At 43.4% G+C, this 23,412-nt stretch overlaps 1 protein-coding gene across 1 annotated transcript in view; it reads left to right on the forward strand.

Annotated features, from left to right (window-relative positions):
* The window catches only part of LOC128872670 (transcriptional regulator ovo), a 98,424-nt gene that overhangs the window by 26,751 nt on the left and 48,261 nt on the right, over positions 1–23,412 (forward strand). The window contains exon 3 of the mRNA XM_054115601.1: positions 18,409–18,543. Within this exon, the coding sequence (XP_053971576.1) occupies positions 18,471–18,543 (73 nt within the window). The 5' untranslated portion in view covers positions 18,409–18,470. The remainder of the gene's footprint in view (positions 1–18,408; positions 18,544–23,412) is intronic.

A 23,412-nucleotide genomic window follows, 5' to 3' on the forward strand; every position in this document is an offset into this window, starting at 1 on the left:
GTGGACGCACCTACGTATGGTTAACGAAGGGTTGCCACTAGAAGGTTGGATGTCGTGGACGCACCTACGTATGGCTAACGAAGGGTTGCCACTAGAAGGTTGGATGTCGTGGACGCACCTACGTATGGCTAACGAAGGGTTGCCACTAGGATTGTTAGTTGGCCTCGTAACTTCTATTATGCAATACACCTCGAGCGGTACAGATGTATTGCTGTGGGTCTCTTTAACTAAATAATTCAAGGGATAGGTATTCAGAATAATAGTTAGATTTAATCTACTAAACTATGTATATATCGAAGGTTTGGTTGATGGACTATACACATGTATATACGCGTGTAAAAAGATTGGCCATCTTTAAAAAGTCCTGTTTACATTTTCTCTTCTCCTATTCCCTGCGACTTTATTCGCTCGTTTTTTCTCGGGAGTTTCTGTCTGAGGCTAACAAATAAGGAAAGAAGGAAATAGATGGAATAATTTGAAGCGGACGACAGAGGATGAGGAGTCATCGAGTGTCCAGTGGATCTCGACGATTACGATGTTCTGCAGTCGCGAGAGGAATCTGTCGAAGAAGAGACAGGTAGAGATACCATAGAGGGAACCTGCGGGACGAGGAGGAGGGGGGGGGGGTGGAGAAAGAACGAAAGGGGAAAGGATGAAGAGAAGAACAGAGAGGGGACGGAGGAAGCGAAGTGAATTAGCGAAGGTATACGACCGAAAAGGAGGCCACGATCGTTCGAGTAAACAAGTGTCTTGGCCACGACTCGACCAGTTCCACTTTCCGACGTTCTGTCGCCGTGGTATTTAACGTTCATAGAGCCACGCTCATGCTTCGAAAATTACCCGTCGTCACGCGTTGTTTTATCGTCAGAGTCTCTACAGTCCATTTGCCCAAAAATAGACAATGTATGGCGATCTATCCCCGACGATTATTCAATTCAAAGCGTCGATTAAAAGATTATTCAACCTCTTGGGGGGGGATGACTGGCACATGTACATCTAGTTCAGTGATGGGCAAAATCGTAATCGCAAATACGAATACGATTGTAATCGAATCTTTCCGAGTTACGATTACAATCGTGAGCGCAAATTTGTCTGCAATTACGATTGAAATCGTATTCGCAAACTTTTCTACAATTGCGACCGTATTTTTAACGGTTTACAGCCATAGGAATTCTTTACCTCAAAACGAAATGAGTTCGAGCATCTTCTTTGGTAAAGACATTTTTTGAAAATATCTCGAGAACTAATCAATTTTTTGCCAATGTACCCTAATCACTTTTTACGTAGAATGAACAGAATAATCGATCTGTGTAAAAACGAAAAAAAAATATGCATTTCTATTTAAAGAAACGACGCAATTGTTAATTGCATATGGACTGTTGCATCTAAAAAATATTTAAAGGCCTACAGATGTAGCGCTCTTCGAACCATTTATCTTTCTCCTTTGGCATTTTTTCGTAAATGCAATAATAACGGAGTTATGGCTTGAAACAATTGCGCGGACCACCCTGTATAGCGTCCATTCGTTACTCGAAATTTAAATTCGCGCAAGAGGTTCGCCCGTCTCCGAATCGGATGATTAATGATTCACGATTTCGCTGCGCAATGGCGACAGTGCGACCACCTTCGCTCGGCGACACGTGGATCGGATCACGAGAGCGCGAGTCTTCGCGTCTCCGTTGGCCCTGGATCGCTTGCGTTCAACGTGATCTCTCTCGCTTTTCCTCCGCTTCCTCCGAGGTTTTCTTGCGTGTCTTTTCCCCCCTGCCCGTCAAGATCAAGGCCTCGCATTGTATTACCGCGATCGACCCGCGAGAAAACAATCTGGGTTAGAACGGCTGGGTTATGCGTCGCTGGACGTCCGTAATCACGGTCGCCATAGACATCGGTATCATAAGAGATTCTTTCTTTTTCTTAAATAGAGGCTTTACGTCGCATCGATTGGATGGTTGTTAGCGACGAGGATATTTTATATTTTCCGGGATAGGTTGGTGTCTCTCAAATATTTCATGGTGTTTCGTACGTGGTCTCGAGAAATTAGGGCCGAGTCTGGTTTTGAGGGGCTCCACCTGTGTAACGTTTAATTTTCAAGGCAATTTTCTAGAATTTTTTGTAGGAAAAGTTCCAGTGCAATTATGATAATTTTTTTTTTATTTGGTAGGCCAGTGGGTGAAATATTTACATGTTACATTTTTCAAAGACAAATATATTGAATATTGTTATTTTTTCTGTAACAGATTGTAATATATACCAAATAGTCGAAAATACTTGGTAGAATTCCAAATAATATTTTACAAATTGTGTTTAAGTGTAATTAGGTATTCTAGTTTCTTAAAATATTCCAAAAAAACAATACTTCAAAATGGAAAGAAGAAAGTTATCGAAAGATACCACATAATGGAGAACTATAAAATATGATTTTCACATAAAAATGTTACATTAAAACACATCGTGTAAACATATATCTAAAGTCCACAAAAGAATTAATAAATCTTGTTTAACCTTCATAAGTTTGCATATTACGTATCACTCGTTCTTCGGAAATTAATTCCGACCAGAATAATAGCAAAGGGTTAATTCGTCATTGAGTATCGTACGAGAAACGTATTTCTAATGACTATCTTAGAATCTATTAATAAGCTCTTGAAATAGTTTGGTACGTATTTTCCAAGTTTTCTCCACGAAACGACCGATAGTTGATTTTCGCACGAGTGGCCCCACCGTTTGAAAATGGCGAACGTTGGAGGAACGTTCGGGGAAGCATGTATGGCAGGCAGCCCGGTTGAATCTCGACCAGCCCGATCCATGCGGTGCATGTGAGTCAGTAAGACGTTTGCTCTGCCACGCCACACCCCGAAATGCATTTTGCATTCCGCAACGTGTGTTGCAATACCGAACACGAACTCGTGGCATTCCTCGGGGACCTGCACTGGCTTTCGCTGCAAGGTGAAACACTTCCGCCTGATAGCGACGCTGAGGCTTCTTCTTGACTTTTCTTCGGCTTGGGAACACTTAAAGATTCTACAAAAATGTTAGCGTTGGTAAAAATGCTGGTTTAAAGCATTAGAGCGCTCTGAAAGCTTCGACAGGTTTCAAAAGAAAATGACGATCGAACTATGGATTGCTTATGAAACATTCCTTCGTTTAAGTTTCGATTCTTTTCCGGTATTTGTAAAAATTTGCATAAAGATCCATGGTCTAATGATGATATTGTAGGAATCTAATGACTTTAAACAGTCATTGCAGTTTGTCATTATTGCCGTTTGTCAAACGTATTATTATTTATTGACTGACTCTTACAACTGTCTCGACCGAACTGAACTCCGAATTATGTTAAACAACAAATCACACCGCGTTCCCAGGCAACCATTGCATTCACGGGTACACTCACACACTTACCCTCATATATAATATTACACTCGTACACAGTATACAAATGTATAAAAATTGAGGGGCGAAAGGGCTGCGAGCGTTTTTGAAAACCGCGATTTACAGAGCTTCTGTGTCTTCGTTTGGCGATTCAGACTGTTCACAGTCGAGCAATGTTCTGGCGCGAAGTTATTCGCCCATGGTATCTGAACGACGGAGAACGGTGATCTTGATCGTGAGTCGTGAGTACGCGCGGTTGAACGCTCACGTACTGTTTCAGGTATACAGGGTGCTCGCTGAATCACCGACTATTCGATCAGTTCGTCTCTGAAAATTCCTCGATCCTTTAAACAACCACCGCGATTCCGAGAAAGAAAGAAAGACTCTTTCGACTCGCTGTAACGAACATCGCAAATTTCACAGTTTTACTTTTTCTTTCGATGTTAGATTCTCGTTTTTTCCAATTTTATGTCCATTGACCCTTTGCACTCGAGAGGTGACTTGAGAGGCGCGATTAGATTCCACGCAGCAAATCTACGATACTTAATGTTTCTTTAGGTTTAATTTCTTTGGAGCTCCAAGTGTCGATAAAATGATTGTCGGCGAGGTCAAGGTAACCTCATTCTCAAATCTAGATAGCTTAGAATTCGTGGCAATAGAATGATAAGGAAGCATCTCCACTAGTATAAGCGTTCACCATCGTCGATTGGTCGCTTTTAACCAGGGTTCTCCAAGATGGCGGACGTGTGCCTTGCCCTCGAGTGCAAAGGATTAATGTCGAGCCTCGAAGTGCCCAAAACTCGTTGTTGCCCTTGTTATTCAGCTCTGAGAGTAAGAGAAATACGCGAGCTCCAGCGGGAGAAATCTCTGAATAACTCGAACACCTTGTATAGAGAGCCGTGTAACTGTTGGTGTCACACACGGAGAAAACGGTCAAGGCCATCGTACGTGTGGATGCCCCGTGCAGCGGAGCGCTAGAACGCAGCAGTCGTCGATGCGCGGTTTCCGATCTCCTCGGTTAGGCTCGACCTTCGCGAGGCGACCGACAAGGAAAGGTCACGATCAGGACGAGCTTCTTTTCCGCGAAACCAGACTAAAAATATAGGGGTCGTTGCATATGCCAGGCCTGGAGTGTCAGCCAGAGCCGAGAAAAGACTATCTGCTCTCGATCTGTTACTAGCTAAATGAAAATCGCTATCCGAGTTACATGACACGATCCAGGAAGGATGGTAGCTTTTTTTTTTTTATTTATTACGCTATTGAACTCCTTACGGGATTATTAGTAACATGCTCATTCCCGAGCATATTGACAAATACATTGTAAATTAAATCAATCGGTACACGTTACAGAATTAAACAAACTTAAACTTAGATACAATTACTATGTAAGCACAGTATACATGTTAGTATACTAGAAACGATATGTGATTTACGACGATAAGCCATGAGATTTTAGAAAATTGAATATAATTAATAAGGGTTGAATCGTTGGTTTGCTGAGGAATACATCTATTGTACGAGGCGGTTAAAGTCCGATTTTACAAAGATTACGAATCATGTTATTCCTATTGCAATTAAGGATTCAACATTGCCATACTACGTGATTGAGATCCAGGAAGGATGGAAGCTTATCTGGATCGGATTAACCCTTTGCACTCGAGGCCTTTTCTTCTGGTATCTGTCAGCAACTCGAGATGCTTTCTTAGCATTCTATTGTCACGAATGTTAAGTTTAGATTCACTTCGAAAACGAGATCTCTAATTTGAAATTTGAAAATCAAGTCACCTTTGCCTCAACGACAATCATTTTATTGACACTTTGAGTTCCAAAGAAATTATACCTAAAGGAAACCTAGCGGTGACTGAGAGTCACCTCTCGAGTGCAAAGGGTTAAAAATTAATAACTTACCGCGACGTTCTCAAACTTTTCTATACAGTTCTTACATTAGTGTATATAAATTACGCATAATTGTTTCATGCATTATTCAATTCAGTTTCATGCGAAGTATATTTGAAAAAAGTGCCTTTAATACTAGTCATTTGTCCTATCAAATAATTACATAACGAACGTCGTAAATTTCTTTCTGCGTCACCTCCATTAGAAGCTCGATATCTCCGTTAATATAAATAGTACCACAAATTCGAATACCACGTAAAAGTTTTCAAATTGAATTTCCAGTAACTTTTGTCGAGTACTTCTTCGCTGTAACGACAACCGTAAGCGAGATATCGCCCAAAACAGTGGCGCCATTAATTCCCGTGCTCGCCACGCTCCGAAACGAAATCAGGCAACCAAACCTAGTTTTTTTAGTTTTTGCTTCGTTGATCGGAGGGGGCCCAACCAAACCTAACTCGAGCCACTCTATACTATAGAATCTATAGACGTTTCAGAAAAGGCTGAACGTCACGTGGACATGGTCAAACGAAGCATTAACAGCGGAAGTCTGTTAATGGAAGCGTGGTCCGTCGGGGGTGGCGTCGCAAAAACGCTCACGCTCGTCTCGAGATGGTCAGGTCGCGTCGAATTACGGTAAATCTTCGCACTCGTCGCGACAAATTCGATCTCGAGCCCATTATTCCCGACCTAGACCAATCGCTGTTTACGTTTTTTCGACTTTTTACTCGATCGTACAGCCAGCCCGACCGAGCGTGAAGCAATCATCGTTTTCGCGATGGGGTGCATTAGCGATTGTTGCTTCTATGGGTTCTGTTTTGCTGAATCAGCTTCTACCTGGCGTTACCGTAATATTAGGAACAGCGTTCACTGCGGGGGTACAGTTAGCTTCATGGAAAGTCAGCCGAACGTCAGGTATCCTTGCACCGAAAATTCCCGAATTCCATCCTTTATTAACTTTTTGTACCGTGTGTTCTTAACGTAATTTAATTACGACCAGCGCGAATGAAAGGGATGGAGGCACTCGCAACCCTGTCGTAAAATTTGCTGTTGTTGCTCGATGTTTTCCTGTTCTCGGACCGCTCTATTTAGGTCACCGTGACGTTAAGTAGGGTAGAATTGCGCAGGGCTGCGAATCCTTCACCGGGGAACACGGCGTTCCCTTTTCTTTTCGGTTACCAGCGTTTACAGCGGTTCGAGGGTAATCCGCGATCCACTTTCGACGGCACGAAACCGTCCCCACGGTTCGACACTTTCGAGCCTCGATAAAATACGATCGTGCAATTTTCTCGTCCCCTTTTCGAGCCCTTTGGGACAATTTTACGCAACGAGTTCACGAAAAGACAAAAGACGAGGGCGTTTTACGAGTGTTAACCCTCGGGAACCCAATATTCCCTTTGACTTTTCGACTTTTCACGTGGAAGTTATACGACGTTGGTAAACTCGGGTAATTGGATCGGGAGGTAAATTATAATAAAGATGGGCCTGGAACTGTTTCCACCATGGGGTGGGAAACTAACGGTTGCAAGTGGATTGTGGGCCCTGCTATTAATTTATAAGCGCACTTGGGTGCGGTGAACATTCTTTCGTCGGTCGGAATATAATTCTACATTTACGCGCAGTTGTAGAATTCTTCAGCTTACGAGGCTTACGTTTTTTTTTTTTTAAATAGTTACCCTTCGATAAATCTGGAATTCAAAGGGCTTGTTTAAGAGTTAGCGAGGTCTAAGGAGTCTGAGTTGAACATCGGTACACACAGGTTCGCTAAAGAGTTTACTGTCACGAAATATGTACAAACAGATATTTACGCTAGAGTCCTTACACTAAGGTAAAACACACAGATATGTATAAGTATTTACAGAGTAAAACGAAGCACGTTATACTCGCGTGGATTGAATAAGCGTAAATCGCGAGAAAGAATGACTAAAACTACGTGGACCGATGATACTGTGTTAGTTGCTTGCGAAAGCAGAAAAAAAGAACATGGATGAGCCTAAGAATTTGAAAAAGAACGGAAAGTTCCTTTATTAGATAACCGCAATTTTCCCAACGAGCGTAAGAAGTAAATCCTAGGAGTCTTCTCCGCGGAACGGTAGTATTATTATTGGTCTAACTGGAGGAAACGTAATGGCGACGACAAAACGAGTCGTGGAAATCGAGACACGGTCAATGTCGCAGCACGTCTGACAAAAAGAGCTGGCTACTGTAATGGCCGGCAATTTCATTCCCGTTTCCTCGGGCAAGTTCCTTCGCGGACGAGACGTAATTCTAGGTTTCCCTGCGACCGTTGTCTTGCTCGCGTAACTCTCCGATTCCCGCAGACGCACGTCGACGACATTGAGACGTCCAGACGTCGTAAAAGTTCAACTCCGTTCATCGCGATCGCGACGCTCGCGGGCACGACTTCGAAAGATTGAAATTACCGAGGAATCGTTTTAGTAATTCGCACGCGGAATAATAGCTAAGAAATAATTCCGAGGTTCGATAACTTCAAGTTCCGATTCCCTGGTCGAATAATCCACGATCGTGGGTGTACGCCGAAGGAGGACGAGCTCGGGTATCGCGAATTGGTAATCGTTGGGATTCCAGAAAACAGAATATTTTACGCATGGTGAGCGATTGCAGTGGACCGTGGAAAAGCCAGGCACCAAACACGGCGTAACGCGTCGATCGGTTTCAGACCGCAGGGACGAAAAACAGAAAGAAATCGGGAAGAAAAAGTATCGTTGGCGGCTGGGAAGAATGTCACCGAGGGGTACACTTGGTTTCGATCATTCTCGTGCTTGGACAGAGCTGGAGGAGGTCGCAGGATTGGTGGAAAGAATGTCACTGTGGGTTTGCTTGCTTCGAATCATTTTTATAGTAGGGTAGAGACAGGGGAGGTCCTAGGCTTGGTACAAGAAATGTCACTGAGGGGTACACTTGGTTTGAATTATTTTCATGCTAGGTCAGAGACAGGGGAGGTCCCAGGATTGGTAGAGTGCGTGGTACCAGGTTGAATCTGCCAAGTGGAAGAATGTCACCGAGGGATACACTTGATTTGAATTATTTTTATAGTAGGGTAGAGACAGGGGAGGTCCTAGGCTTGGTACAAGAAATGTCACCGAGGGGTACACTTGGTTTGAACTATTTTCATGCTAGGTCAGAGACAGTGGAAGTCCTAGGCGTAGTAGAATTAGTCCTACCAGGCTGAATCTAAATTCAGTATGATAGACAAAAAAAAATAGACAAAAATCCCGAAAATTCAACGTCCACGCGATTGGAGCAGAGAAGAGATCGATTTGGAAAGGTTTATTATTCCCAAGCTGAAAGAACCTTGATACAACGTTGATGGACGGAATCGAGGTACCGGGCTGAATCTGTTACGATTTGTTGCGATTCGATGCGTAAAATAAACAAAGTCCTCGATATTCTAAATCCACGCGATCGAAGTAGAAAAGCGATCGATTTGGAGAGGTTTATTATTCCCAAGCTGGAGCGTTGATGGACCTGGAGGATCGAAGTCGCGGAGAGCGTGGAATCGAAGTCGCGGAGAGAAATATCGGTAAGAAAAGGTAATGAGCGACGGTGAAGCGAGGCGAAGCGAGTCGAAGCGAGTCGAAGCGAGTCGCGGGGAGGCGAGACGCGGCGAAGCCCTTCGAGACGGCAGAAAACCTGGGCTCTGTTGGAGGCAGCCGAAGGTGAGCTTGCAGAGAGCTGGCCCGAGCGAGGCGAGCTGAGACGAGGCGAAACGAACGAAGCACAGCCAAGCGACGTGGATACAAGAGCGTTGTTAGGTCATTGACTGCCGGTGGCCACCGATCCGCGAGCATCCAAGGACAGCCGCTCCGACGCCTCGCGATCTCGCTCCTCTCCTCTTTTGCTTGTCCCCGTACTTCCCCTCTCGCTCTTTCTCTTTCACCTTCTCCCTCTTTTATCCGTCTTACCTTCTCTTCCACGGTTTCTGTTCCTTTCGAAAAAAGAAACCCGCGCCGCTGGCCATCTCAGGGACGACTTTATTAATCGCGTTCGGCAGTCTATCATTGCGCCAACCTCGAAAGGCACTCTCGAATTCGATCGCACCACGACGCGATCGTACAATACATTTGTGCGTGAATTATTTTTCCCGCCATTTTCCAACTACTACTTCCACTACTTTGGCACAGAGAATGAAAATACTTTACATCAAGTCTAAGAACCTCGCTTCAGAATTTTATTCGAAACATCATTCCTTCCGTTAACCCGTTAAGCTACAACTACGTGCAAGACTCGTGTCAAATATTCGGGCCAAAACCTATTATCACGAGCCTAGTGGTGTATCGCTTAGGCCAAATGTAAACATCACATTTTGGTCCCAGGCTGTCGGAGCTTAAATCTTAACACTTTATCTACCGGGCTATTTAGAAGCAGACTTTAATTCAAAATTGAATTTTCTACAGTAGCATATGCCAATCTAGGCTGACAATAATTCCTTCATACTGTTACTAGGTACGTTGAAAGCCGAGTCTGTTACCAAACACTGAACATTGTAAGTAGACAACCATCGACACAGTAAATAAATTCGAATAACTAAATACTGCAATTAAAAAGCCTATAAATAGGCTCCCGGTGAATAAAGTATTGATCTAATCTAGCTTAACTAAAAATAAAATCGTCGAGTACAGCTACGATTTTCACGCGTCCAAGATGGATTCCCGTTCCAATCCTGACTCCGCGAATGAGTTCAGCTTAGAATCAATCGTCTGTTTACAACAATATACACATTTCGTTGGTGCGCCTCGACAGTGATCGATGCAACGTCGCCGAACAAATTGTTTCGTCGTTGTCGAGGGAGATTAGCATTTCCCTCGGCCGCGAGCGATACAAAGAGCGATTCGATTTGCAATTCTTCGTCGTCGAAAGAAGAGAACCTGTACCGATGCCGCGAGTACCGTGTTCTTTTCAACGCAGCCACGGCGTCAGCTGAGCGAACTGTAAACCTAACCGTTTGCCGAGCATTCCACGGCTGTATGTGAACTCGTAATTTTTTTTTCCTCTTCGGCCTACACGCGAGGTTGCAGCAGAGTTCAAGAGTAAGCTTGACGCGTTGCTGCATAATTAATTAGTAACGCGCCGTTCGGTTAAAATGAACTGCATAGACCGTTGAGTCTGGCCTACGGGAACAAACAATCCCGTGGACGCGTTAATCGAGTTGCACGTGTGTATCGATAACCCTGGCGAACGTCGAGCACTTTTTCGAAATGGTTGCGTAACGCGCATTCGTATCTAAGAAGCCAGGAAATCGCTCATTACTTCCGCTCCTGCGATCCGAGCCTTTAATACCACGTTGCATGCCAAAAGCAGACGGACCTGTGGAATAATGGCGATTGTTCAACCTCGCGACTAGCTTCTTCTTATTAAATTTATTGCACGAATCTAATCGAAAACTGGCAAACTGAAGCTTCCTGTTCGAGCCAGTGGTTTGTAGAGCGTAGAAGACGTTTCCTGTTAAAGTGCAGATGGTTAGGCCCGCGCTGAGCAATCTGTTCCAAGTTCTTCTGTTACTCGTCGAGGATGAATGGCGAGTATTTACATAATCATGACTTTGAAGCCTGCGACATGTGCATGAACGTCTCGATGAAAAGAAACGTGAATGAACCTGCCGGAGGACGTAACAAACGCCTCCGTGCGTACAATGCGCATTTCGGGTCATGGGAAGAGGACCAATGCGCAGGGTTACGGGGATTTCGTGGTCGACGTTTGTTTCGTGCCACACGCATTTCCGTTTTCATGGTTTTTTCTTCTCGCCGATGGTCGCTAGGCGGACTTGTCTCTGGAAGATGGCGGAAGCGCCATTGAAAACTAAAACACCGACTGCGTATTTATATTTATCAGACATGCGAATTGCGAGGCAGTTGCGCAGGCAACCGTGCTTTTCATTAGCCGTTAGTGTCTAATAATAAATATACAATCTGCTGCGTTCACACCGGAATAATAATTATTCTCACTGGCAGCGAAATTAATTCCCTTTTTGTTCATCGCGTATTTTGCGCAAGGTATAACTAACCGTGACCGAACGCAGCGTTTCTGCTTTTAAAGTTACGCGAGTTATCGTGCGAGCCAAGCTTTTTCCGTACAGGGGAACGCTGTAAAAACGATACCGTGCGCTTTATGCAGGCTTGTTTGTTTCCACATATTTTGTTTTCATTTTCACAAACTGTTAGTTCTGGATCCATCACGTTCCGCGTACCACCATTTTGTTTGTCGAATCAATCTTAATACCAGTAGAAAACTGTTTTCCTTTGGTTGTTTAATGGGTTCAACTCGAGGAAACTTTTCTGTAGAATCTCCTGTTTATACTTATTCACACTTTTTATTTTCATCTTCAGAAGTTATTAGTTCTGGGTACATCGCGCTCCACGCTCCACCATTTTGTCAAATCAAGTTTAATACCAGTAGAAAAGTGTCTTTCTTTTGGATGTTTAATGGGTTCAACTCGTGGAAACTTTTCCGGAAAATCTCCCGTTTATATTTCCACTTTTTTTATTTTCATTTTCAGAAGTTATTAGTTCTGGGCCCATCACGTTCCACGCTCCACCATTTTGTTTGCCGAATCAATTTTAATACCAGTAGAAAAGTATCTTTCTTTTGGATGTTAGTGGGTTCAACTCGTGGAAACTTTTCCGAAGAATCTCCTGCTTATATTTTCACATATTTTAATATCATTTTCACGAGCTATTAGTTCCGTCCATCATGATTTGTGTCCATCATGTTTCACTCTCCTCCCTCTCCCTACCTCTCCCTATTTTCTTTGTACTCTAACTACAGTTGCCAAAGTGCCCTAGTTCCAACCTGACGAAAAGTTTCCTACCAACTTTTCTCTTACTAATCGTTTCTCGAGTGGATGCTGGTCACGCACGATTTTCATAGTTACTCGAGTCCCTTTCCATCCTTTCCGCGCCAGATGCGCGTCTCTTCCGCGGCGAGGAAAATCTGGGTCGGCGGCGGTGCGCGATTCACGCCAGGAACTGGCTGAAAAGGGTTTCGTCGTAGGTATTTCCAGGGACGAAAACGGGGGATCGTGAATATTGAATGGGTTCGTTTTCTATGAGCGGTTCCTACCGAGTTTTCAATAGGACCGACTCGCGTAGGCCTCTTCGAGAACCAGATCAGTTTCGTGAGAACGAAAGATCCTCGGCGAGGCTCGAAAACACAGATCCAATCCTTTTGTGGGCTATCCTCGACGATGACGCGATTGTTCGCTGTGTGTAATCGATACGCCGTCGATGGCGTTCCTCGAAATTCGGGAAAGTGGGAGTTTTTAGAATTCGGAACCGGTGGGTAGTCGAGGTTGGAGCCAATTTGCTAGTTAGAATTCGTATTTGTCATTAGGAAAGCGAAGAAAAACACGTCGAAACTCTAAGAAATTTTTATATACTGAAATACTCATTTTTCTGGTTTAAATCATTCTATCTTTTGAGTGTCTGAGGTAACGGCGATAGAAATGACGGTAATATAAACTAAAACAAGAATTAATGGCTTCGTGAATTCTTAATAGGTCAGAGCGATTGGTTGCACAATCGCCAGAACCATAATGGCGCGCTCCCGTTGCCTCGAATTCGGAAGCGAAGCCTCGAGACACTTCGAAGCACAATCGGGATTACGGCAGTTAGATTAAGATGGGGTTAACCGAGCTTCCTCGGAGGATGCTCGTCGAAGTCGCTAACAATGACACCGATCGCCGGTGACTCGAGTAAATTTACAGCTGGTGATTCGACGAGAAGCTTATTTGGTAAATTATCGGTCGAATACAACTCGTGACCACTGTTTGGGGCTGCTGGCTGGGACCTTAACCCTTTGGGTCGCCTTCGTTTCCCTGAAAACCGCTAATGCGCGTTTAGAGGGGACTCTTTGGTCAGGTCCTAGCCTGTGATCCCTCGAGGACGACTTGCTTTCGGTGAAAAAGAACGGAAAGGTGGAAAAAAATATCTTTACGTTCATTTTATTTTAATTCTATTCGTTCAACAGTACGGGAGTTAAGAGTAGATACACCAGAAGCTTGCGAACCATTTCGAAATCACGGTGGAAAAGCTGCGCGATGATGGAAGGTTACGTCACAGAAGGCACCTTTCACGAATTTATAACGGAACTTGATTTCGTCATTCAGGATTCCGTGGTCGTGCGAGGGATTTATTTTTAGAAACGGTGGACGTCGCGGACACAGGTGGTCACATCTTCGCCTCTTTTTCCTAATAAACCAATTGTTCTTTCGCTAAAAAGCAGGAAAGAAGGAAGGCCATGTTTTCTGTAGCTAATACCATAAATATATATCTCTAATTCATTCGAAAAATTTCCAATTAATCACTTAACGATTTTCGAAAGGGTAAGAAATGTTTATAGAATGTATTACGAAGATAGTTCCTCTCATATGTTTATAGGTAAACATATAAGTTAAAAGATAACATTAACATTAGGTTAAAAAATATAATACATATACAAAATACCGCTCGGCATCATTCTTCTACTCTCCTCTGTTACTAGGAGCAAAAATGTGTGGATTGTTTCTTTATTCATTTATTTCATAACTGTATTCAAATTATAATTGAATACAATAACATTTGGCGTTCGTGGATATTAGATATAGAACTGGAGTTCGTGATCGCACTTGCGCATTATAGCAATGACACATGCAAATTTTTATTTGTTCAATATTTTTTGCACATATACAACGGGAAACAAAAGTTTGAATAGAAATTCAAAATCACCCGGCGGGCCGCGTGTTGGCCAGGGCTGATTTAGAACCTCCTTAGAATTCACCAATTGTATCCAGATTAATTGTCTTAAACACCTTCCCTTCGGAATTAACTTATTTTTAACACGTGACAGTGCTTTTCACTGAGAAACGAAAACTATTAATTCTGAAAGTTGAGTGTCGTAGAAAATGAATTTAAATGAAATACTTGAATTTCGATGAAGTTACAAAACTAAATACCAAAATAAATGTTTCATTACGCAGTTTCCAAAAGTCTGTAAACAAAATTAAATCGCAGTAGAAATGTTCAAGAGTATTAGTCTGGCAGTGAACGTGTTAATTCCTCATTGAGAATGCTTGTCACCTACCAGCAAACTTACGATTGCTATCCCGGTGTTCGACGATATACAATTTTCTAACGGACGATTCGGTGCTCGAAACCCAAGTGGTTGTTTGCTTCGGTCGAAAAGCGCCCCTCGAATCGCCACTGTAGATTTCGCAGGGTGGATAGTAGGCGTGCTCGAAAACCGATCGCGTTTTCCCCGGTCGATCGAGGCCCGAACGACGAAGCTTTCCCACAAGGTGTGTTGGCCACGGGATATGGAACAGAAATATCGAATATACCCGAGGTAAGGTGCTACTGAAGAGCACAGGATACGCAGGGATAAATCGAACCACCTGTCCCTCTCTCCCACGCTCCTATGCGATGGACCGATGGATGGATGGATGGCTCCCGATGCGAGAACCTACGAGGATCTCGAGTTAGGGGAGCGGAAAATAGATCTCCTAGCCTGTTACTCCCCACCTGCGCCCCTTTCTTTTCCATTACCCTAGGACAAAGGCCTAGACTCCGAGGAAGGAAGTCGCTTCTTCTTACTAACCACCCACACGCCCTCCGAAACGCATCGATTGAATTTCAATCGAACTTGTATGAGAATTTTCTCCGGTTCGGAAACGTTGGACACGTTCCATCCACGGAGGAACGTGCTGGAAGGTGCTTAAAATTTTAATTAACCCTCAATTTATATTAGGTGTACAAACAAGTTCGGTGCGTTTACATATATTCAGCTGTAATTACGTTTCAAATTGAAATTTTTTTCCCGCCGATCGGGGTGTCTTGAGGTATCAGTTTCACGCTACTAGATTCACTATGTAACTTTACCATGACGTTTCAGAAAGAGCACATTAGACATTGTATTCTTTTTCCATTTGAGTTGTAGAAAAATGCTGCTGACGTTACAAAAACGATTCTCATTCGTGCGACATATTCTCCAGATATGGCATCCAGATAGGGATGTCTGAAGTTCAACGTTTTGATCGACCCTCGATTCATCGTTTCTTTAAGAGAACAATTCGATAAGATGGTCTCTTTTCTCGATCTCTCTACCTTTTAACCTCGATTTTTTCATATTTTCATCGTGTACCCCGATTTTATATTCCAATTTGTATTCACGTATCACGTATCCTAATTTTTATGAATATTCTACACATCCAACATTATATTTTTAATTCTCGCAAAATCTGTACCCCTAATTTCACCAATTCGCAACGACTTAGCACTTGGCGCTCAGCTCCCTTAAGTACACCACCCAGCAAATTAAACTTACGCGATCCGAACCGTCTCCTCTCTCCACTTGTCCCCTCCTCCAAATCAGCAAGCACACAACAAAAGACGCAACACCCCGTCGAAGATACTCAAGGATAATTACATCAGGCGAAAGGCTGACGTTTATTGCGGTGTAATTCGTCACCATCGCCCCCGATGCTCGTAGAATCGCGCGGGGGTCGCAGTAAACCGCAATAAATAACAGAAACGAATTCTGCGCCGACGATCGTTCCAATTTTCGCTCGGTTCTTTCAGGTACGCGCGTATACCTGTCGTCGTCCATTTTCGCAACCCCTGGCAGTACACACGGAGCCGTGGGGCAATAAAAAAGAGCATTTTTCGAGGAAGCCCCGCCATACCAAGGGTTCCTTTCATTTTTAAGCCTTGCCTACTGTCCGTAACGGAATCGCTAGTTTTTTTTTATTCTCGACGATGTCTTCGGCCAGGAAATCCTCGAGCCGAACGCGAACCCTTTTTTATGGCCGGGTCTCGGCGTTTCGGAAGAAAAAGAAAATTGTATTGATGCATGGGAACTTTATTGCACGTCGTCTTGGCCACGAAATCGTCGCCGGGACTGGTTAAAAGTCCGGAATTACTGGCTTCCTCGCGACGTGTGCTTTTCATTTTTCAAAGCCTCCTCCGAGTCTACGGAACATTCTCGACTGCGACACGAGACTGCTCGACGCGTTCTAAAACCTTTACACGAATCACTCGCGGCCTGCGTTTATTACGAATTTTAGCGCCATCTGTCCGACTTGGCGGATCAGTTTCGAAAACATTAGAATTTCTTGTGTAGGACGAGCAGAAGGGAAAAAGAATAAGAGTCCTTTCGAAATCACTTTATTAAGTGACACAGGTTCTTAAGGGGTTCTTAACCACTCTAGGATTTTCAAAAAAATCGATTTTTTGTTTGCTTAAACGATACTTTAGGGCCATAAAAATAATACGTCATTCGATTTATAGTGAAAGCCAAATGTTAAAAGGTTGAATTATCGATTTTGCCGCAGCGCCTCAGAGCGCGTTTAAAGTGTTTATAAAACTTTAAACTCGTTTTTCTCAAAACCACTTTTTTCAAACTGGGAGCTGAGACCAATCAACGATAACCCGCTCTTTATTCGTCATTCGATGACAGGTGAGAAGCCATATTTCAGCAGTCCAGCATCGCTGCGCGGCTAGAGCGTTTCGACAACGCGCAAGAACTAACAAAAAACTAGCAAAAATCGTCGAGCAGCCGAAGGATTCATTTTCGTGGAAAATTACAGAACCGTAATAGGTAGCCTATTCGATCGTTAAAGTTTCGAAAATTGATTGCCTCCCTCCCCTAACGCCATGCTCAGCTGCCTCGACCGATATTCCTAGACGCATTCCGATAGGCGAACAGGATACGCTAGAATAGATTCTGCGCAAACGATAACAAGGTAACGAGTTGCGTACGTCGCTGGCAATAATTAACAAGCCCGTCGACCTATTTCCGCGTGTCATTAATGGGTTGGACGATTAACGGCCTTGGAATCGATTTCCCCTTGAAAAGTGGAATACCATCAGCTGTCCAGACCGCGGCGCGGTGCTAACGACTTGTTTAGATAATTCCGACCATCAATCACGCCTTGCTCGCAGATCTGACTCGCCCTCGTAACTGTTCTCTCGAGATATCCATTAGATCATCTTCGTATGCTCTCGGAAAGGCTGTATTCCTACGACTCGCATAATCGATCCTTTTTCATTCCTGCTCGAAAGTCTGGCAAAAAAAGGCAGACTTTTAAAAAAGTAATTGGTGGTACAGTTACGTTTCATAGTTAGACTGCGGATCTTTATGCAAAATAAAATCATCGCGAACGTGCCTACAAAAATTGAACCTAAATAAGAATTTATTTTATTTTGCGAATGAAACAGTAATGCCGAGGGCTTACAGATTTGTAACACGTAACAGGAACTTTACTTTCAATCTTTTTTATATTCTTGCGTATTGCGTATTCTTGCACATTCAAATTTCCTATAAATGCACAAAGATCCGCAGTCTATTCGTAGTGTAGGCGAATCCTCTTCTTCTACCTCTGAAGGCAGGAACAAGTTGGATAATTTATTTAATACACATTAAATAGTAAATATTGGTACTTACTTATTGGAATCTATAACCTGCGCGTTTGCTCTTTTATAACGCCTTTCAAATTTTTCCATTGCGATCAAGAACCAGCCACATTTTTACTCATATTTATTGTTTCGTCGTGGAACGATCCGGACGAGACTTTGTGTATTTCTTGCGTCGGTATCGTCCCCAAGGAATTGAGAAAAAATTGACTCCGCTTACGAGGTGCTTAACGCGTCGGTTTTCTCGCGTGCGAAAAAACGTGTCCTTCGTAACAAGCTTTGATCTGACCAGCAGAAAAAGATATCGAAAAAGCGTTTAACAGCAATGGCGCGTGGTTAGAGGTACTTGCGAACGGTTGGAAAAAGTCTCGGAAAAAGTTGACTCCGCGTCGGAACGCGAGGATTACCTCGAGCCTGGCAATTCGTCGAGGGTGGTTTACGACGTGTTTGAAGGGTTAAGCCTCGAGAAACTCTGGGATTACCCTTTCTTTCAAATCTGTAAGTCCTCGGCTTTTTCGCTTCCTTTTCTTTTTTTTTTTCTGCGTTTTTGGCGGACGAGGAAGGATTAGTCCCCGAGTAAATATTTTAGAAGCCAGCAGTTTTCTAATCGTTCATAAATAATATCGTAAAGCGGACGTATCGGGGAAACGTGAAGAGTTTTCGAAAAAAAAAATTCGAAGGACCAAAGGATTAAGTCGATTATCATGGACTCTAATGACGGTCGCGTTTTCATGGGTTGCAGGAGGAGGAAGGGAGGGGAGGCTTGGACAACAGCGCGAACCATGAAGCATGTGAATCTTGGAGATGATTATTTGTCCACGACGAATGAAAGAGAACCTTCTCCGGGGATTCTTCGAATTTAGTAATTGGATCCAAGGTAAGTCTTCGATTAGATTGCTTAGTACTCCATCGTCGATCGTCCTGCAGCTGATTAAATTTTTATTTTCAAGAGGATCACTGGTAGCTCTAAACTGGTAGATTTGAAGGAACTAATAACTTTTCTACTTTTAACAGATCCTTCTCCACTTCGAATAAATAGATAATCGGAGAGCAATAGAATAGAAATTAAGTTGAAATTACAGCGACCTTATTACCCGAAACGAATAACATAAATAATAAAATAAACGATGAAACTATTCCGATAAAAAATCAGGGAGAGATATCGATCAATTACGAGCGATATAAATCCCACATCGCGCGTCTTCGCCGAAATGCAATCAAGCGCGAATAGTTATCGCGGAATAACAATTAGCGGTTAATGCACCGTGGACGGTATGCAGATAGTGTCGTCATTTGTTCCATTAGACGGTTAAATTGCGTCGGGCATGCTTAACTATGGAAACATAATTACAAGCCTCGACGGAACAGATGATACAATTGCGAAAAGATTCCACTAATAGCTGTGGCAATTTAGAACCGCTAGACCGGCCGCGACTTCAACGTTACGTATATTACACGTATGCACAATTTGCAACCCCACCTTTCGTCGTTCGAAACTCATGAATATTTCTACCAAGTTCAAATGTTGTCTCGAGACCATCGAACCTTAGATAACGTAACATTTCTCGTAGTATTTAATTTCTTAACCTCGTCTAACTCGTGAATTTTTTTTTCTAATTCCTCGATGAAAAGTCCTGTCACCCAACATGTTAAGGAGCTTCCCAACCATCCTTTCAAAAGAAGTCGATTTTTCTCTACAAAATTGGAATTCTTGCGAAATTGGAGAAAGGGTATAGCCGGGTTTGGGGATGAAAAGTGCACTTAGACCGATTTCGATTTGCGATGATGTATTTGATTGGTTATTAAAAAAAGACTAATCTGTGCCAAGTTTCGAGTTCCTATCTCGACGGGTTGGGGAGTTAACATGAAAAAACAAAATTCACGTTTTCGACGAATTTCTCTTGTCCTGCTGCATGAAAAACTTTGAAAAAAAATTAGAGTTATTTCAGTTAGCGAGATACATGTTCCAGAATTGTTTCACAGTTTTCAGTTCAAAATCCAAACTGTGAAAAATAAGAAACCAAAAATATGATGAAAAATGCCGGTTTTGCATCGAAGAAATCTCAGAACTACGATTATAAAGTTACAGGAAGTGTATTTTGTTGTTATTATTCTCCTCGATTTTTTTTTCCATATTTTTAGGAATCGTTGGAAGAATAAAAATAGTTGGAAAAATGAAAAACCGATTTTTTTCACCGCGGGATTTTAAAGCAGTACCTGTGTAAGTTCTAAACGAGTTACGGAAGAGGAGGAATCGAGGAATGGAGCGGTAGAAATTGAGAAAGGAAGGGGCCCCGCCGAAGTACGGTCATGTCGGACGGTACAGAATGTATCCTTGATCGTTCCCGCTCGTTCGTCGTCCTGTAGGCCGGTTCACTGACATCGGTGTACCGTCAAGGAGTCCCGCACTGTCAAGGTCCGCCGGTTCTCCTCAATGGCGTCGGTCTGTCACGCAATTTACCTACGGTAATCGACACGCCTTACCGCGAAGGACGCTCCTGCCGTCCTTACGCACCATTTTCATTATCCACGCCCGTGGAAATCGCCTCCATCTCGAATGAAACGCTACATTTTCGTTTTCACGACCCGGTCGTAACGTTGCGCGCGATCAGTTTGGGCGCCATGTTGAAATTTTTCTGGAATTAATCGTCGTGCAAAGTAAACGACGAGTTTACTGTCCACAAAATTATGGTAATTAATTTTGTCACCTTTGATCTTCGCCTTATAGGCAAGATATCCGACTCTTCTTAATCTGGTCTGTCCACAGCCTCGCGAGATAGTAGATATCGAAATAGTTCTTCGTTAATTTATGGACTTGGATCTGGTGCTCCATTATTTTTTCGTAAATGCGCACTGGTGGTTAAGTGTTACATGCGCATTATCTACTACTGGTTTCAAGCGACTGTGAAATGGATCGTTAAGGTGGCCATTAGCGGAACGACTCCAGGATATTTATTCCAATTTGCATATGACGTGTCCCCAGAGTGTTCCTGCAATTTCATCGCGGTCTTTGCTCGTGCCAATCGAGTTCGCCTACCAGTTTTATTTCTGCCTCGTGTCCGTGAAATTTAATTACTCTTTCATGGTTTCGAATTTATTGTACTGGTTCTCAGCCCCACGACTATTCAGATTAGGGTCGACGATCAATTATATCGATAAAGAGGGAGTCGACTTCAGTAGATCTTCTAAAGGGATATTCTGAAGTGGATCTTCCAATCTATTCGAACGTCTGCGTGGAACATATGTTGCTAAAGTATTTGGATCTTCGAGGAGGCCATTTATAACCCGGAAATCAAAGGTTGCTACCTTTTTTTTTTTTGGTTGCTTCTGAGTAGTAGCTGTTGCGGCTAGGGGTTCGGACCTACCCACTTTGGGGTGGGTCCTCTTTTTAGGGCTCGCTATCCTCGTAATTATCCCTAACCGAGGGAAAATGGTCGAGTAACTCCCGAAAGTCGACCGTCTTTCAGCTTCGTCTTCCATATGGTCCAACCCTTTTCGAGTTACCTACCCTCGAGAAAGTTAAATAATTTTCTGAAGAATCTTTTCTAATAATTCCAGTAACGATTCTCGAGGTTCTACTAGGCCTGACTGTCCCCAAGAAAATTGCCAGACGAGGGACTGACTGGTCCTCGGTTCATGCGCTCGCACTTACTTCCGAAGAACGAAATGTACACGTGTAAGCGCGCATGTACGTTCGAACGTCGACAATGGCGAGCTTTAAATCGTCCCACACGTAGCGCGGTACGGGCAATCGGTACCGCAAGTTCCAGAGACACGACTTACTCGGTTCACTTTTGCTGGTTAACGGTAAGTCCGTCAAGAGTCAGTGAGTCAACGAGTCAACGGGGGCGCGCGCTGGTCCCCACGCACTCGCACGATCGCTCGAGAATCGATCTTCCTACGTGCATGCACGGACTTGCCCATACCCATCCGTTCTTTTTCCTCCTACCTTTGTCCACCTACTTCTCTACGCGTCCACTTACTCCTTCACGCAGTTCTTACGCGTCCTCTTCGACTCCTCTGCCCCATAGGGTTCTTGGGAGCTTCTTCCAGGGACCACTCGAGTATCTTGTCGAGGAATATTTCTTGGGGTATTTTTGATTTTTGCACGGAAGATAGTGCCGTTGTTAGATCCCCATTTACTTCAATGTTCGGTTTCTACTACAATTCGCTACTTAGAAACTAGATTACCGCTGCGTTCCTACTTCTGTTAAATTGTGTTACGAAAGAGCTCGAGAGAGGAGTTTTGGCGTGCCTTTTAAAGGTTTGCGTTTAAGGATTCAGAAGGTGGTGGAAATAAGGGGATGGACCAATGAGAATCGTTGGATGTTAAGGAGTCGGACGTGTTATTCGGAGTTAGTGAGCAAAGGGTACAAGGGAGCGTAGGTGTATGGACGGATGACTAGGTTTGAAACTTACAAATATTTACTTATCCCATGAAGATAGAACTACTGACTAACCTAAAGTAATGAAGATTCCAGTACAGAAGGTACAGATTGGCCTAAGCGATATCCAACACCTCTCTCCTTAAGATTGAAGGGTAACCGACAATAATTATTATAGTATAAATTACATACGTATATTTTTAATTCTTAAAGGTATTAATTAACCTAGGGGAGTATTCAACACTTTTATCAGGGACCAGAGTTAGTATGAATAACATTGGGGACGAGAACAAGAACCTCGATTATTGCAAGCTTCAATAATCAAGGTTCTGAACGTTTCACTGCTAGGAGGACCCTGGTCGTATTACGAGGTGGTTAAACCAATTGCAAGTATTGTTCATATTGTTCCTTTCGATCAAAATTACCTCGTCATGCAGTGAAAACACTAAATAAATAAATAAATAACGAAGCTTTTGACTGGAGCTCTCCTCGCTCTCCACCTTCTCGCTGTCCACCGTTTCGAATATCGAGCTTAGCTTGAATTTTGTTGGCCTGGGAGAGAATCTTTCCGAACACGCTCGCAGTGGAACGGGGCTAATTAAAGTGCAAGCGAGGATGGAGATAATGGCAGGAAAGATGAAAAGAAGAGCGGGCAACGTGACCGCGGCAAGAACTCACCGAGCGCTGGATAACTGTATTCTTGGCTCCACTATGTTTTGTCCTTTCTCTCTTCCTCCGTGTCCTTTCGTGCTTCCTTTCCACCTCGCATCCTTGATCTTGAGAAACGGCGATACCTAGATTTCTCATGTGGGGCCAGATCTAGTGGATTCGTGGAATATTAATCGAATGAATTCTCTCCCAGGACAGTTAATCGAATGTTGTATTACCACCTGCGCGGCACGAGGATGCTTTTTCGCAGATTCAAGCGAGATTAGAACTATGGGAATGCATTAGAAAGGTTAGGTTTGTCCATTGAAGACTACTACCGAGTTACAATTATGTTCTCGAGGGAAGTAATTAATTCTTGGCCTTAGATAAAATGATCCGTTGGTGTTTGTATGGCTACGTTTGAATAAAAGAAACAAAATCGAAACGGAGGACGTAAGCCACCGCCTGGATGGCGGGAAATTAACGAGCGAGCCACGTGAACGACGTATACGACTTCCAGATGAGAGAGTCCGACGTTTTCAATTTCATCCGCTCGCTTACAGAATTTCCCTCTGGGTTGTTCACTTTTCACATCGGCCAACGAGTACATAGTTGCATACGCATTGATGCTGCTGCGATATCGGTATAACCTGGATCTACACAAGCACTTTGGATCCCCTGCGTCGACCCCAAAACGATACCAGTCGCCATCT

Source organism: Hylaeus volcanicus, chromosome 2 (assembly GCF_026283585.1).
Source record: "Hylaeus volcanicus isolate JK05 chromosome 2, UHH_iyHylVolc1.0_haploid, whole genome shotgun sequence".
Taxonomy (NCBI): Eukaryota; Metazoa; Arthropoda; class Insecta; order Hymenoptera; family Colletidae; genus Hylaeus; species Hylaeus volcanicus.